We start from the raw sequence: 16,034 nt of genomic DNA, 5'->3' as shown, positions 1-16,034 counted from the left end.
CGGAAGTGGCTGCAACTCCCATTGTATGGGTGCAAGCGAGGGTCAGGGAGACTGATGCCAAGGTCCTCAATGAACCCAAGGTACCTAAGCTTTCTTTAGGCACCTAAAAACTTCGATGTTCTGAGCCTACATGGCTTGCCCAAGCTCACGGTGGGACTCAGAGAAGGGTAGTGCTTGTGGATGCTTTACAGCCCAACTGTATTCCTGACTACTTAATGATCTGTTCTACCTTCCTTCTCATCTGTGGTGACTGAAAGAGGTAAAACAGTGTAGTTTGGTTATTCAGAGCACCCTCTTTGGTCTCCTTTCTTTCCTGAGCTACTTTAGTCCTTCTTTTTCCAGCTCCTGCATTTCTCATTCTTTTTTTGAGGGTTCAGAAAGGGGAGATTTTTTCTTTTTTAAGTTTCAAAATCTTCTCTAGAGGCAATGCTAAGTGCTGATCCCAAAGCCTGTCTCCATTCAGGTGTATGTTATAGGGAGCTTTGATCTGAATTCACTTGTGGAGAAGGATTATTTGGGTGGCCCAAAACCCTGCTTAGCTCTCATTAGATCAGCAAAAAAACTCAGCTCCTTCCTTCTCTTTTTCCTCACAGTTGCCACCAGACCTGTTTTTTACATGTCTCTGCGGAGGACTGTCTAGAACAATGATTCGCATCCAGGGTGATATGGGCCTATTAAGGATATTGTGAGGGGCCACGCAGTATTAGAATCGGAGAAAATGAGGGTTGGAGGGGACCTCAGGAGGTCACATCTAGTCCAACCCCCTGCTCAAAGCAGGACCACCCCCAGCTAGATCATACCAGCCAGGGCTTAGTCTAGCCAGGTCTTAAAAACCTCCAAGGATGGAGATGCCACCACTGCTCTGGGTGACTTGCTCCAGTGTTTCACCACCCTCCGAGTGAATGAGTTTTTCCTAATATCCAATTTAAACCTCCCCTGCTGCAACCTGAGCCCATTGCTCCTTGTTCCATCATCTGTCACCACTGAGAACGGACCAGCTCCAGCCTCTTTGTAACGCCCCCCTCAGGGAGTTAAAGGTGGCTATCAGATTCCTTCTCAGTCTCTTCTGCAGACGAAATAAGCCCAGTTCCCTCGGCCTGTCCTCCTAAGTTATGCCGCCCAACTCCCTAACCATTTTTGTTGCTGCCTGCTGGACTCTCTCCAACTTTTCCATATCCTTTCGGTAGTGAGGCACCCAAAACTGGACACAATGCTTCAGATGTGGCCTCACCAGTGCAGAATAGAGGGGAATAATCACTTCCCTCGATCTGCTGGCAACACTCCTACCAATGCAGCCCAGGATGCCATTAGCCTTCTTGGCAACAAAGGCACACTGCTGGCTCATATTCAGCTTACTGTCCACTGCAACCCCCAGGTCCTTTCTGCAGAGCTGCTGCTTGGCCAGTTGGTCCCAAGCCTGTAGCGGTGCATGGGATCCTTCCATTCTAAGTGCAGGATTTTGTACTTGTCCTTGTTGAACCTCATGAGATTTGTTTTGGCCCAATCCCCCAGTTTGTCCAGGTCACTCTGAATCCAAGCCCTATCCTCCAGCATACCTACTACATCCCCCAGCTTGATGTCACCCGTGAGCTTGCTGAAGGTGCAATCCATCTCATTTTCCAGATCATTAATGAAGATATTGAACAAAACTGGCCCCAGAACCAAACCCTGGGGCACGTCACTTGATACCAGCTGCCGACTAGACCTTGAGCCACTGATGACTACCCACTGAGCCCAATGATTCATCCAGCTTTCTACCTACCTTACAGGTCATTCATCCAACCCACAGTTCCTTAGCTGGCTTGCAAGAATGCTGTGGGAGCCCGTATCAAAAGCCTTGCTAATATCAAGATATATTAACATTGTTAAGTGTGCAAGCACCTGCACATGAGTCACAAGATAAACCCAGAGATTGCAAACAGGAATCTTTTACTTCACAAACATTCTGACCTACTTCTGACCTGACTGTCTTTTCAACAGGGAAAATGCTCTATTATTTTTTCCATAGTCAAGAAAGGAGTGGAAGCTAAGAGCTGGCATGTTTGAAAGGGTGTCTTGAGCCTAAAAAGGTTGAGTACCACTGGTCTAGTCTAGCACAATAGTTCAAGGGTTTTTTTTCCTGAAGCTCTGAGCAGCTGCAACCCCGACTAAGCACCTCTGAAAGTAAGCTCATAGGGTGTTTCACTTGTTACGGCTCCTTTGCCAGGATCCTTGTTCATCTTGTTGCAGCTCCTTTGCTTTTTGGGGTTTTTTTGTTATACATGGGATGAGGCTGTTGATATGTCCAATGAATTATTACCCAGTGGCAGCTAAGAAATTGCAATTATTTCAAAGCAGCTGGAGAGAACTGTAATTTGCTGGCAGTAAAAATACTGGTCTTTGCTTTGCTCTGTCCAGTGTCCAAGTGGATTCAGAGGTGCCAGTTCAATCCCCAGACCTGAGCTCTGAGGTCTGTTTGCTTAGGGGGAGTGGGCAGTTTGCTGGGTGTTTGCTTTGGTGTCAGCAATGGGTGGAGGTAGAAGTGGGTAGAAAGCCTGAGCCTGGTAGAGTTTGCTTAGGATGTAATGGGCACGGTTGTTTTCTGACTGTGCTGTGTGCTTCGTGTTCTTTGTCCTATGGGGACCTGGATAAAGGGGAAAGGAAGAATGAGCCATGCTTTGAGATAGGACTGGCTTGGCAATAGTCTGGCTTGCAATCCCACTAAGAAGCCTGGGGTCTAGGTGGAGGAAAGAGGTCTATCCTTGGGTATTTCTACAGATGTATTCATACTGGGACCTTAAGAAGACTTTCCTGGAAGATGAAGAAAGCCTTGAAACAGAAACCACTTTGTGGCAGCACGGTGCCCCTAGCCTTCTCCCAAACTGTTGGTGGTAGCAGGGATTCAGTGGTAGCTGCTTTAAAGGAGAAATGCCACATTTCCTGCTAGATAACAGCATTGTGGTCAGATGGGAGACCCCCTTGCAGCAACTTCTTTCTGGTGAATCTCCGCTGGCAGCTTCCGCCCATTTGCACTCCCTCCTCTCCTGTTCCTGACTTGTTTCCTTTCCTTCTTATTACCTTGTTCCACCCAACTTGGCTTCTCTGTCCCTGCTCCCCCCCAGAGTCAGAGGTTGCCGGGTCTGGATGCCAGCTGGAAGCTCTGTGAGGCTGGGCTACATGGTTTTGTGGCTGAGTGCCATGGGGAGCAACAACAAGAGCCTCAGGCTGGTGACCACTTTGACTGTAGTGGTCACTGGCATTAGAGATTTGCAATGGATCATGGAGGGGAGAGTTTCAGAGAGCTGCTTGCTGCCCCAGAAACGTTGCCCTGCCTGGGGAACAAGCCCAAACTAAGCTGGGGAGGAAGGCTGAGCTGGGTGGGGTCTGCAGTGTCTTGCAGCTGTCCTGTCCATCCCTCATCTCTCTCATCCTCCTTTGACCCCTGTGCCTTCTTCAGCCTACCTTGATGCTGTCCTACAGAGAAATGCCACCCCGTGGTTAAGAGGCCAATTTAAGAGAAGTGAAATGTGAGGCTTAAGCTGCAGGGCAGCGTTCTTAGGTGTGGGACTGACCCAGATGGAGAAGTGGAGGGAGCTCGAAGAGAAAAGGAAGTTAATAGCTTGCACAAAACCTTGGGACCACGCGCTGTGCTTGACAATGCCACCAACCACCCAGATCAGTGCCCTCCTCACAGGCCTACCCCCACCATGATTTCAGGTCAGCTCAGGTCATGGCTTGTCCCCCTACTCCTGCCCTTCCCCTGGCCCTATTAATGAGTATTTGCCCCCCGTGTTGTAGGTGATGCTGCTTGGAGATTCAGGCGTGGGGAAAACCTGCTTCCTGGTGCAGTTCAAGGACGGGGCCTTCCTCTCTGGGACATTCATAGCTACTGTCGGCATAGACTTCCGGGTGAGACTGCTGCAGCTTTCTGCACTGTGGGAGAGCCCCTCACACCAGCTCAGGGCAGGAGAGTGAAATAGTCCCCACCCCACCTCATCCTCTACCCCGATCATCAGTGAATGGAGCAGAGGTGTGAAGAGGTGGTCTTGAGCAGTTGAATTTTACTGTAAAAATTACCAAAATTGATAGTCTAGACTAATAAGATATGGTAAGAGTGGACACTCGACATATGTCTCTCTCTCTCAAAGCCAATTTAGGGACCACAGCTGCTTTAGACTGGTCGGGGTTTTTGCTCTGCTGCATGGTCATCACAGTGAAAGACAAGGAAACTAATTACCACATTCATTGTGCTTGATTTATTAATAAAGAAGGGGAGCAAAGAATTAAAAACAAAACACTTGATAATGGTTGCATTGCTTCCAATTCCTCCTGTGTGACTCTATGCAGAGCCTTAATAGAGATGATAATGCTACAAGAATAGATTTCATCTATAGAGAGGACCCAAAGGACCTTATTCCTTAAATTAGTAGTGTGTCCTAGGATCATAAGAAATGATGGTGGGAAAGGACCTGATGAGGTCATTTAGTCTAGCCCCCAGCCCAAGGCCGGATCATCCCTGACTAACCAGCCCAGTCAAATGTCTGGCCAACCTGCTCTTGAAAATGTCCAAGGATGGAGATTCAACAACATCTCCAGGTGCCTCTTCCAGTGCTCGACCACCCTCAGAGTCAGAACGTGTTTCCTACTCTCCAACCTAAATTTCCTCTGCTGCAGTTTGAGGCCATTGCTCCTCATCCTGTCCCTTGCAGCCACAGAGAAAAGCCCATCCCCATCCTGTTGGATAACTAAAGCAGATTAGGTGGGCAGAGATGTTGCTTTAAGGATTGGAGAGTCCTGCTGATGGGTCCCTTGCACATCTTAAATAGTTTCTCAGTGGGCAAAGATGAGTCATTTCAGCCCAGTCTTGTGAAACCAAAGAATGCATTTAAGTTAATTAATGGTGAGATACCATTTAAGGAGTTGTTTTGAGACTGGCAAATCAGTGAAGTGGTGAGTATCTCTAATCCCACTACCATGTTTTGTTTACTAAGGGTTAGCTCATGTTTCCTTCTCAGAATAGGTGGCCAAAATGCCCAGCATTTAATTGGAGAAGCTCTCAGTGCCCTACATTACAACTGCGGTACTCCATTAAAATCTTTAGAAGAAGGCTTTCAATGTAAAAGCCTTGGCCATGCTGTACACATGTGTCGCCATCACCTGTTGAAATCTGGTGGTGCTGTTACCTGAACCCAAAAAGGTTGCTTCCTCTTGACACTGTGTTGTTCTTGGCTGTCTGGTTGCTTCTTGCTTGCACAAGTAATGAACCATGATGAGTGCTGGAAAGCTGAGCGGGGAGCAGAGATACAGACTTGCTTGTTCAGCTTGGAGAGGTTTTTATAGTTCTGTCTTCCCATAACTTTGTGGAAGGAGGAAAACTCAGCTCTTTCCTGCTTTACTGGGTTTGGAATTAGCTGACTGGCTCTCACCTTCACAGGCAGCTCTTATCCAAGATATTGCTAAAGATATTGCTGTGCAGTCTGGTTAATGTATATGAGGCATAAATCAAGTGATCTTTTGTGTTGTGGTGGGAAATTCTCTGAGTATAATTTTAACTTTTTTCTTTTACCGAGTCCATCCTCAGAGAGATCCTTTTGGTTTCCTGAGGACATAATAAGAGCTGAAATTCTGTTTCAAATAACTGAAGTCCAAACACTGTTGCTGTAAAAATCTTCCAACTCTCAAAATGGTCTTTTCTTTACTGTAATTCTTAAAGGGAGTTTTTAATCTTGAATAAACAGAAAAAGAAGTTGTTTCCTCTTCTTAACAAGCTGCGGAGAGATGTCTCTTCTTTTCCTGAGGTTGATAAGAAAGTTGCTTAAGCATTGTCAAATACTTACTTCCCCAATTAATATCAATATTTTTACACTTGAATGGGTGCTTGTTTTTGGATCCAATTGTATCAAATGTCCTTCCTGTATTTTCCACAAACTGTCTTATGTAACAAGGGATCAGAAAGCTGTTATGTGATGGGAGGTACAAAGAGATACAGTACTTGCAAGCATGTATCTCAAGCGAGACTTGTTATCTCAGGCACAGAAGAAGCAATAAAAGGTTTACATGGCTGACATTTTCTGCAGACCATTTTGCATCCATCAAGGTCTGCTGGCTTGCCAATGTTTGTGAGATAAAACACTTTCAGTAAGACAATCTTTAGCACCTTTTGAGCAGGTTTAAATTAGAGATATTTTCTCATGAAGCAAATGTAAGAGGCTCGTTTTATGTCACAGTCTGTGGCTCTGAAAAACACATCCCTTTGCTCTTCCAAAATCTTTTGAAACATAAATATCTGGCAAGCTTGTTCTAAGGAATAAAGATCATGACTAGACCAAACTGGTATCTTAGGCTATAAACAGATGTTGCATTTGTCCTGAGAGAAAACATTTTCCCCCAGGACAAAGTGCAGTAGTTCAAATACCCATGCCCATTGTTAAATCCTGGACAAGATAAGAAGTACTAACAGTTTATCCCAGGACATTGTAAAGTGCAATGGTTATCCCAGGGTTGCATCATTGAATCAATGGGAAAAAGCACAGTGCATTCAGCACACTCACTAAATCCTGATTAGATGTGTGTGCATGCCAATCTCGGGGCATTTCTGTTCTGGAACAAACCCGGGCACAACTTGTCCAGGAACAAATGTAATGTATGTTCCTAGCCTTATACAGAGGATCTTATTCTTCCAATTGATACTTTTTCTAGTGGTTGACTGTTGGCTAATTGGTTCCTAACTTTACAAGTCACCATTTAAAATGTGCGATTGAAGACTTCTATTAAGCATGTGATTCAAAGCACAGATTTTAATAAGCAGATGAACTATACACTTGAAAACACCACCTAAAAGAAAATAACAAAGAATATCCAAGAAGGGATAGAGCCTGCCTTTTCAGGTCTGTGTGAAGGCATTTGGGTGATTTGTGGCCAGTGGTGTTACGTCTTCTGACATTTCAAACTCATCCATGGGTGACAGAAAGCAAAGACCCCTTAGAATTCTTTAATTAGCCTGAGCATCTCAAGTAATTAAATAGGTGTTTTATACTGCAGCTAGGAAAGTAATTGCCAATATCTCTTAAAGTCACTGAAAGATGCAGGCAACACTGTAATGATCTGCTGATAGAAGAGTAAATGATGATTTTATTAGTGAAACTACATTTGTGTCAATATTGAGATTTCCAACCCCCACCCACACACACCCAATATAGTCTAATCAAACTTCTTCCTTCTTTTATTATTGGAATTGCTATTTGCTACCGAAAAGAGGTCCAGTGGGGGAACAGTGGGGATGGGTGTGTGTGTGTGTGGGGGGGGGGTCTCTTAATTCCCTTCCCTATTCCCCCAGTGTTTGGGTTAGCAGATGTAATTTGGGGATCGCAGCTGTGACCCAAATGCAGGAGGTCCTTGAACCAGTGGCCCTGCTGCAGCTGTGGAAAGCACCTGTCTGTCTTACCTAGAGTATTCACAGGGCACTCTGCCTAGGGAATATAGATGCTGAAAATGCATTAGACTAAGGGCAAGATGGAACCAAATTGGGCTCAGTTCTTGCTGTCCTGGGATGAGTGGGTTCCCTTCTCCCCATCATATATTTACAGCCTTCTTGTATTTGGGGCCTGATCCTGTTACACTGGTGTAAGCTGGGACCTAGTCCTTTGAATTGAGGTCCACTGGGTTCACAATCTGTTCTTACATGGGAAAATATGTCCCTCAGAAATACATTGTATGAGGCTTGGGTAGGCATACAGGAATGAGGAGAGAGCCTGAGGAACTATAGAGGTGTGAACCAAAGAAATCCAAAGCTTGGGGCTTTATTCTCTCATTATCTGAACTTTTTGAGCCAACAGGATTGAGCTGGACTTTAACCAAGAATTGCTTCTAAGAAGATGGCTATATTTGTATTGCCAGAGCCTCTTTGCACCCTGCTGTCCAGAGATGGAACAAAATGATGGTCCATTTGGGTCAGTAGCAGCCTGTACTTGTGAGATACGCTGGGGGTTTGAAAGACACAGAAATGAACCAGAAATGTCCGACGGCCTGTACTCTCTCAAATGAGTTTCAGCTCAAGCTTTGGGCAATGGTCCATTTGTTTAATTTGTCCAAGTTGCTTCACCCTGCCCCAGCTGCAATGCAGATGTGGGGGTGTAACTACTTCTCATGCAGGGTTGTGCGTTCTGGAGCTCTGGGTTTAGTAGTGTACTGTGGGGGATGTCCTTCTGGTGCTGTGGTCTGTATCTGTGTGGAGTAAAGGTACTTTCTTGTTGTCAGTGACTTTGTCCTGTCTTTGCATTGCCCATCCCTGTTTCATCTCCCTGCTAAATTGGAGAAGGACCCCTATTGCACTTGCAATGATGTGTCCAGCGTATGCAGATGGAGAGGCAGAGTCAGTTCCCAGTCTTGGCCTTATATGCTGCTCAGCTTTAGCTGTCACAGCAGCCCATAAATGTGTCTGGGCCATGAAACCACCTGTGTTGTGGAACTGGGTGTTTCTGTGACAGGCTGAGCATCAGATCCCTCAAGAAAGAAGCACATCGCAGCTTGGGGGATTGTTTCCACAGGGCGAGGGCAAGCTGTGGGGATACTGCTAATAAACACCCATTACTGCTTTTTTAATCTTGGTCCTGGAGCTCTGAATGGGGGTTAAGAAGACATGTAACAATACATGTTATGGGGGAGTGCAGGGGGGTTAAGGCTTTTTTTCTGCATGTCAGTCTCTGCTTCTGTGACCAATGTGCCTAACCTATAGGATCTGCCAGGTGCTCGTGATTGTAATATCTGAATATCAGCACCAGCAGAAGCTCCTAATCTCTCCAGCTGGATGTTTCCCTACCTGGAAAATTCCAGTTCAGGTGACATGCCTCCTGGAGGGAAGGCCAAGCCAAGTGCCATCTGCCTGACCACCATGCGAATGAGTTTCCCTGGAATCTTGTAAGGGATAGGAGCCCTTGAGTAGAAGGCCTTGACTTTTCCTGCTGCTGCTTCAGAGACAGACTCAGGCAAGGTCTGCTTATGTCTTCTCCCCTTGGTCTGTAGGCTTTGATTCCAGCATTCACACCCTCCAGAACCAGCGGACTGGAGTAGTAGGAGTCAAGGTGATCCATGGGGATGCTACAACCCACAAGGGAGCACAGCCAGCTTATCCCTTACTCAGCATGACTTTCTTTTCTCTTACAGAACAAAGTGGTGACAGTAGATGACGTGAAGGTGAAATTGCAGGTGAGTCAGGGAGTTGGTGAGGAATTGATGGTCATGCTGCAGAGTTCAACCCCTGGCACTGAGTGTCTAGACAACCAGGAGGCCAGTAAGTGGCCTTTATCTTTTTTTTCCATGCATCTCTCTTTGCTAAGGTCCTGGTAGGAAGGAAGGGAACATCCCTGGGGAAGACTATGTGGGGGTCTGCAGAATGAAAGGACTGTCCTAGGGAGCACTGCAATAGAGCATAGCACACCCGCGCTACGTGGGCCATACCCCAGGAGGCTGGAGCATTGGGCATGCTGAGAAACTCCCTTGTGACAGTGTATCAGTGCCCCGTACCACAAGATGCTCTATCCCCTCAGAGTGTAGTGTATGCAGAGAATAGTGCAGTGTATTGTGCTTCACTACAGCCCTTCTTAGCATAGTGCTTCCAGCGTTTGCCTCACATGCCCCCAGGAACTCACAGCCATCATCTTGCTGTGGCCTCAATTCCTTTCAGTCCAGACCTCCAAATGCCATTGATTATAGCTTGGAAACACCCTAGCACACTGAGGGCAGAAGGGACCAACAGTGGCCCCCTTGCACTGACTCAAGTTTCTTGCCTTCTCTTGTTCTCTAATGCTGGCACGCTGCTGGGATTTGGAAGCTGGAGATGAAATGGGCTGCAGTGAGGCTTCTCCCCTAGTTTTTCACAGGGGCTATTTCTTTGCAGATCTGGGACACCGCAGGGCAGGAGCGATTCCGTAGCGTGACCCACGCCTACTACAGAGATGCTCAGGGTAGGTCTTTGGGTGGATTCGTGTTGCCCATTTGGGGTCAGATGGGAACGGGAATCCACAGATTTAGTGGAGCTGCTTTGCAAGTAATGCCTAGGAGCAAAATAGTTATTAAACCCCCCACTTTGTTTCTCTCGTTTTCCTTCCAGCCTTGCTCCTCCTGTATGACATCACCAGCAAAATGTCCTTTGACAATATACGAGTGAGTATCCATTGACCAGCAGCCTCAGGGGTATAACTGCTCTGCCCGGAAACTCCCAAAGAGGGTTCATAATAGACCTTCACTCCCTGGTTGTCCCCCTCATCCAGGCCACTTTCTGGGTACTGGATGGACAGACTCCAAGACCCAAAGAGAGAACCTGTTGGTTCTAAACATGTGACACCTCAACATGTCAACTCCTTTGACAGCCATCAAACCAAGCAACTCCTTCCCCAGAACAGCCATGCTAGGGTAGGGCTGGGCAACATTGTTGGCAAACACTAAATTAATTTTTAAAAAATTAGCTTTACGGGTACCAGAACTGGGGTGAAATTTGGTGAGTGGTTTTATCTGCAGCTGGAGAGGAGAGGTGGGTGTTAAAAAGAAGTCAATGTAGTGATTTTTCATTTTGAAATTACCCTAAATGTCATAAAGGGAAGGGGATGAAAGATTCAGTCATCTGAAAACTAACTTAATTGTCTTAGTTTGAGCCAGCTCAAAATGAAAACTTTTTTTTTCACCAAAAAAATGTAAACACTGCCCTGAAAAATGGCCATTTTTATTCAACTGGAATCAGTTTTTCCTGGTTTAGATGGAGAACTGGAAAGGTCTATTTTGACACAGTGTCATGGGCCCTGAGATGACTGTCTGCTTTTGTACTGCCCTTCCTTCTCACTGCCTGTCTTTTGTGATGGGGTGATCCTTTAACCTGAATCCTAGGGCTGAGACAGTGTCCAGCATGAGTCTCCACTATCCTTGGCCATCTGTGAGAACTGGGAGCTACCCTAGTGCTTGGCACTTGGCTACACCAAGTCATCACTTCCCTGCCTGGCCAGTTGCTTCTGCATTAAGGTACAATGCATGAGCTTTGCCTTAGTCAAAGGGGCCTGAGAAAATAGGTGTGCTTTGAGTCCAGATCTTAAAATACTGGAACCAATCGTACAGAAAGCCAAGCTCATTAAAACTCCTATTGAAATCACTGAGGTGTTCTTCTCAGGAGTTGACAGTCAGGACCAACCTTAAGCTCTTCAACACTGAATCTCTTCCACCTGAGCTGATAGACGAATTCTGCTGGCTAGTAACAGCAGTAGGTTATTATCTAGTCACCACCCATTACAATGGTAATGCAACTGCACTGAATGGAGGTGAAATGTGCTGTTGAGTCACAAGGGTCTGGAAGAAATGGACCACATCCATACTGGTAGCTGGCACCATGCTGAAACCAGGTCACAAAGGTGTAGCTGCCTCTGTCCCATGCTGCATGGCAAACTTGGAAACCTAAAAGTACAGAGCAGCAGACTCCACAGGGTGTTCATTCAGGGACAACCCATTACAAAGGTGCCTGGTGGCTAGGGTGGGGTTGGGAAATTTTGACCAGATGCGGGTTTTTTGCCAGACAGTAATGATTTCTTGGCAGATTTGTCCTCCTCCACCTCCTCTCCCATGCACTTGCTGTTGCACAAAAACCTTCTTGTCTGTGCTGCTCATCTTGGACACCATGTGACCTCTTCCTCTCTTGCAGGCCTGGCTCTCAGAGATATATGAATATGCCCAAAAGGATGTGGTCATTATGTTGTTAGGCAATAAGGTACGTGTTGCTTCCTGTCGGGTTACTGAGAGCTTGCTCAGAGGACAGCTTCTTTGCCCCTTTTTTTGCACCGTTTCTTCTTCATGCAGGTTAACAATGTCCCAAATTGTAAGTGTTTGGATTGGACATGTGGATGGACTTCCCAGTGTGTCTTTTGTCCACTGGCACTTTCTAATGGAGGGTTTGCCTGTCCTCTTTTCTACTGGGAAGAACAAGGCCTTCACCTGCTGATGATGTATAATTGGCTCCAACCGTGCAGGATATTGTCCAAGCTTCTGTGCTTTCCAGCATCACCAACTTCCCCTTTGAAGGGTCCTCATAGTTTTCCCCTGAAATCCTGGTATTAGGTGCAACTCAGCCATTCCGCAATGTGGAGATAGGACGCAATGTCACTGGGGCCAGACTTTGGGATCCACTGTTTCAAGAGCTGGCACTGGATGTGCCTTCTTGCCCCAAACCCAGATCCTTGGGCCATTTACAATTCTGTCAATACTCAAACTGGATCAGTTAGCACGCTTGTATAATGCTCTTCATCTTCCCAAGCTAACTATCCCCTAGCTCTGTGCAAGGCAGTGTCATTATCCCCATGTTGGAGAACATGGGATATGTCTAATGCTGCAGAAAGAGTCAGCAGATGAGCTGGCAACATAATTCCTGAGCCTCTAGCTCCCACTGCTGTGCTCAGAGCGCTTGCCCATACCCGTCCCTTGAAGACACGCGGGTGTTTGCCTGGGACTGGAAGTTCCTAGGGGAACGTGACAAGCTGTTAAAAAGCGCTGAAGTTCCTGTTGGATGTCTCAGTGCCAGCTGCAGCCGGCAGATGGCAACCTGAGTCCTTGGGTTCCTTGTATAGATCCTAAAGTAATTTTTCTGGGGCAAGGCTGGCTGGGAAGTCTCCAGCTGCAGTAACTATATCCCTTTGTTTGCAGGCAGATGTGAGCAGCGAAAGAGTTGTCAGGACAGAGGATGGAGAGACACTAGCCAGGGTGAGCCTCACTGTGGGGGTTGCGGGCTCTTTCCTTGCAGAAGGTATCTGCTGTCTGCCTTCGATATCCTCAGTTCCATATTGGCTGCAAGCTCCTGTCCTGTACTGAATAGACCTCAACTAAGGGATTTAAAAATGGCACAGCCTGGGCTCACAGGACTGCTTCAATGAGACACTGATCACATCAGTCAGCCCAGCTACAAGTACCTTGTTTGCAGCCTTAACCAGCCTGTATGAGTTGTCTGGACTGAAGGGGAGAGAAACATCAGATGTGAAGGTAGAGGGTGGAAGGCAGAGCAGGGAGGATGTGGGCCATGAGGTGGGGCCTGCAGTTGGATTTTGGGGACTAAGGAGAATGTAAATGGGTGGAGAGAGGGCTGGGAGGTGGGGGAATAAGGTTGGAGCATACTGAAGAATGAGAACTGCACTTGTGGAGTGGCAGGAGGCTCAGCTCTGGGCCTGCTGAGGTCAGAAAAAGCAAGAGAGTAGTCAGAGAGTATCTGGGCTAAGATTAAAAAAGGTGCCACCAAGGTGTGAGCCGCCTGCTCTGAAGATCTCAAGATGGGACCTTCCATCCTCATCCCAGACACCTGTCTCCTCCCATACCTCTAAGGGGTCTCTTTCCTGCTCCCCACCTTCTCCAATGCTGGCTCTTCCAAGCCAGCTGTGCATAGTGCTGCCCCTTCTTGCTTATACCTCTCTTTCACTGCTCCATCACAGGGGGCTGGGCAGGCCCTCCTTTAAGGTCCATGTCTAAGGAAACTGCTCTACTATCCTTGGAGGTTGCCAGGTTCTTTCTGGCCTGTTTGGCAAAGGGTGTTTCAGAGGAGAAAGGGAGCTGTAGGAGTGTTGGTGGTGGCAGTATCGGGCAGTCCAGTCCAGCTGCTCATGATGCCACATCCTCTTTGCAGGAGTATGGAGTGCCTTTCATGGAGACCAGTGCCAAGACTGGGATGAACGTGGAGCTGGCCTTTCTGGCCATTGCCAAGTGAGTAGCTGCAGTTCTCAGAGAGCGGCTTCCAATCTCACGACTGCCTTCTTGCACTAAGGGCAGCACTTTAACGTGTAAGCACTGAGATGGCAACCCATGCTCCTAGGGGATTAGAAAGGCCACATCTTGAAAGAGGAAGTGTCAGTCAGTGGTTAGAAGAGGGAACTTGGTGGTTCAGAGACCCTGTCTTATAAACTTGCTGTGTCATCACAGCCAAGATGCTTAACGGCCTGTGTTTGCAGTATTTCCCAGTTTCAGAGAAGTGGTTTAAAGTTACAGTATTTATTGACATACCACATACATGCAGATTTGCCCCCCCAAAATCAGCCATCCAGAATTGGGGTGCGTGTCTGACACAAAAATGGATTTGCATGTTGGAATGAAGGCAGGGGGAAGCTGAAACAGTGGCAGGGAGCTGTGCTTAAATGAAGTTGTTTCATGGTATTTTGCCCAGTCGCTAGAAGCAGAGGCAAAGTCCCTGCTGTTTTGTCAGCTATGGGTTTAACCCTCCCACAGCTGCTGCCAAATTGACCAAGCAGCAGGGAGATGGAGCGATGCTGATGACAGGACTCTGCCTGCACTTCATGCAGCCCTGGGTGGACCAGTGCTAGGGCAGGGAAGACTCTGAAAAAAAATCTCTTTTTCTTCTGCCTTCCCAGAACAAGGTGCGTGTCTTATTTGAGGGCATAGGCAAATAGGGTGATTCGTTAAGGCAGGCCCATAACTAGGTTCTACACTTTCCTTTGAAGCATTTGCCATTACGTGAGGTCAGGAGGTTTGCGTAGGCAACTGCTTTGCTCCAGTACTGTGGTTCCTGTGGACAAAGTCTCACACTAAGATTTGTCCCTATAGAGTGAGATGAGAAGGCAGCAAGATCCCCGAGAGCTCTTAGCTCGGGTGGGAATCAGCATCGTTCTGCTGACTCCAGCTGGTTCCTGGCCGCCTTTGCTCTGCTCCCAGGCCATGATGACACGTTCCAGCCTAGAGTTAATTTGTGACAGTCCAGCCTTAGGCCTGTGAATTGCCTTGGCACTGCCTCATGTTACATGGGAGATGGAGGTTACACAGAGATGATAGAAAGCAATCCCTACCCCTTCCTTCCTTCGAAGACAGGGGGATGCAGCAGCTTTGCTAATGGCAGGTGTGTTTCTTTCAGAGAGCTCAAGGAAAGAGCAGTGCAGCAGCCGGATGAGCCCAGGTTTCAGATTCATGACTACATAGAGTCACAAAAGAAGAAGTCCAGCTGCTGTGCCTTCATATGAGAGAGAGGAGACTGCCGGGGCAGAACACAGGTGCAGAAGGGTGACCCAGGCACCTGGGACAGTAAGAACTGCACAAGACAGTGGCTGGAGCCCTGCCCTCCAGAACAACCTCTAACCAAATCCTGGTAATAGTTTCCAAATAAGAGGCAGGCAAACCTACCAAAAGAGGGGAGCATGAGTGTGCGTGTGAGTTTGCGTGCATCTGTGTGTGTGCGCGAGAGGGGAAGTTATTATAAGGCCAAATAAATACCAGTTGTGGTTCCACCAGCTATGGTGAATCTTACTGAAGCGTCCACACTGGGTTGGGTGCGTCTCAGCCCTGCTGCTCTGGAGTGGCTCACGGGAGCCTTGGCTGCTTACCCAGGCCTCCAGGAATCATGGCTGGGCTTCTTCAGTCTCAGACTAAGTAAGGCCCAGCCTCTCTCTTGAACTGGGCCAGGTCAACATGGCAGCCTGGCTGGTGTCCCACAGCTCTCAAGACTAGGCAGAACTTGCTTCGACGACTACCTGTCTAGATTGGACTAGGTCAGTGGTAGCATCTCTCCTGCCTGGAATCAAGCTTCTCACTGGTTCCCCTAGAGTCCAACAAGAGAGCGGGCCATAGCAGTCAAGGAGGCAAGAAAAGCCTTCTCTCTTCCTTGCATTAGGATGTGAAGTTTCCCTGCTAAAGGAAGACGAACAGGAGACTTTTTCATGTCATGTCAGGTTCCTTCCCCTCCCCTGCACCTCTGCAGCTCAAGATCCTGGGGAAAGGAAGGATGGAGAGCAGCAGAGTAAGGACCCTAAGCTTAATCTTTTCTGAAGATTCAGAGATCTTCAAATGGATTCGGACCTTTAAATTGGTCCCCTGCTTCGATTCAGAGATTCAGCCACCGAATCAGGCCAAATCTCCTCCGAATCAAATCACCACCCGAAACTTTGCACAGCTCTAGTCCCTTGCTGAATCAGGGAGGCAACCTTGTGACAGAGGATGCAAAAAAGACTGAAGTGGTCAATACCTTTTTAGTCTTTGCAGGCCAGGTCAGCTCCCAAACTACTCCACCAGGCAGCACAATTTGGGGAGGAGGTGAG

At 47.4% G+C, this 16,034-nt stretch overlaps 1 protein-coding gene across 2 annotated transcripts in view; it reads left to right on the top strand.

Moving 5' to 3' along the window:
* Nucleotides 1–15,426, top strand: part of RAB37 (RAB37, member RAS oncogene family) — a 51,736-nt gene extending 36,310 nt beyond the window's left edge. Inside the window, exons 1-8 of one of the 2 annotated variants that reach the window (XM_090059851.1) lie at nucleotides 3,778–3,888; nucleotides 9,142–9,183; nucleotides 9,875–9,941; nucleotides 10,088–10,140; nucleotides 11,660–11,725; nucleotides 12,655–12,711; nucleotides 13,622–13,698; nucleotides 14,858–15,426. In XM_090059851.1, the coding sequence (XP_089915977.1) occupies nucleotides 3,781–3,888; nucleotides 9,142–9,183; nucleotides 9,875–9,941; nucleotides 10,088–10,140; nucleotides 11,660–11,725; nucleotides 12,655–12,711; nucleotides 13,622–13,698; nucleotides 14,858–14,963 (576 nt within the window). In that variant the 5' untranslated portion in view covers nucleotides 3,778–3,780 and the 3' untranslated portion in view covers nucleotides 14,964–15,426. Of the gene's footprint in view, nucleotides 1–3,777; nucleotides 3,889–9,141; nucleotides 9,184–9,874; nucleotides 9,942–10,087; nucleotides 10,141–11,659; nucleotides 11,726–12,654; nucleotides 12,712–13,621; nucleotides 13,699–14,857 lie in introns of those variants that run through there. The other variant, XM_090059852.1, reaches the window with a different exon arrangement.
* The last annotated feature ends 608 nt before the right edge of the window (nucleotides 15,427–16,034 follow it).

The sequence above is a fragment of the Crocodylus siamensis genome, chromosome 8 (assembly GCF_052110815.1).
Source record: "Crocodylus siamensis isolate JL-2025a chromosome 8, ASM5211081v1, whole genome shotgun sequence".
Lineage (NCBI taxonomy): Eukaryota > Metazoa > Chordata > Crocodylia > Crocodylidae > Crocodylus > Crocodylus siamensis.
The sequence above is the reverse complement of the archived record's forward strand: the minus strand, read 5'-3'. Positions and strand labels throughout refer to the sequence as shown.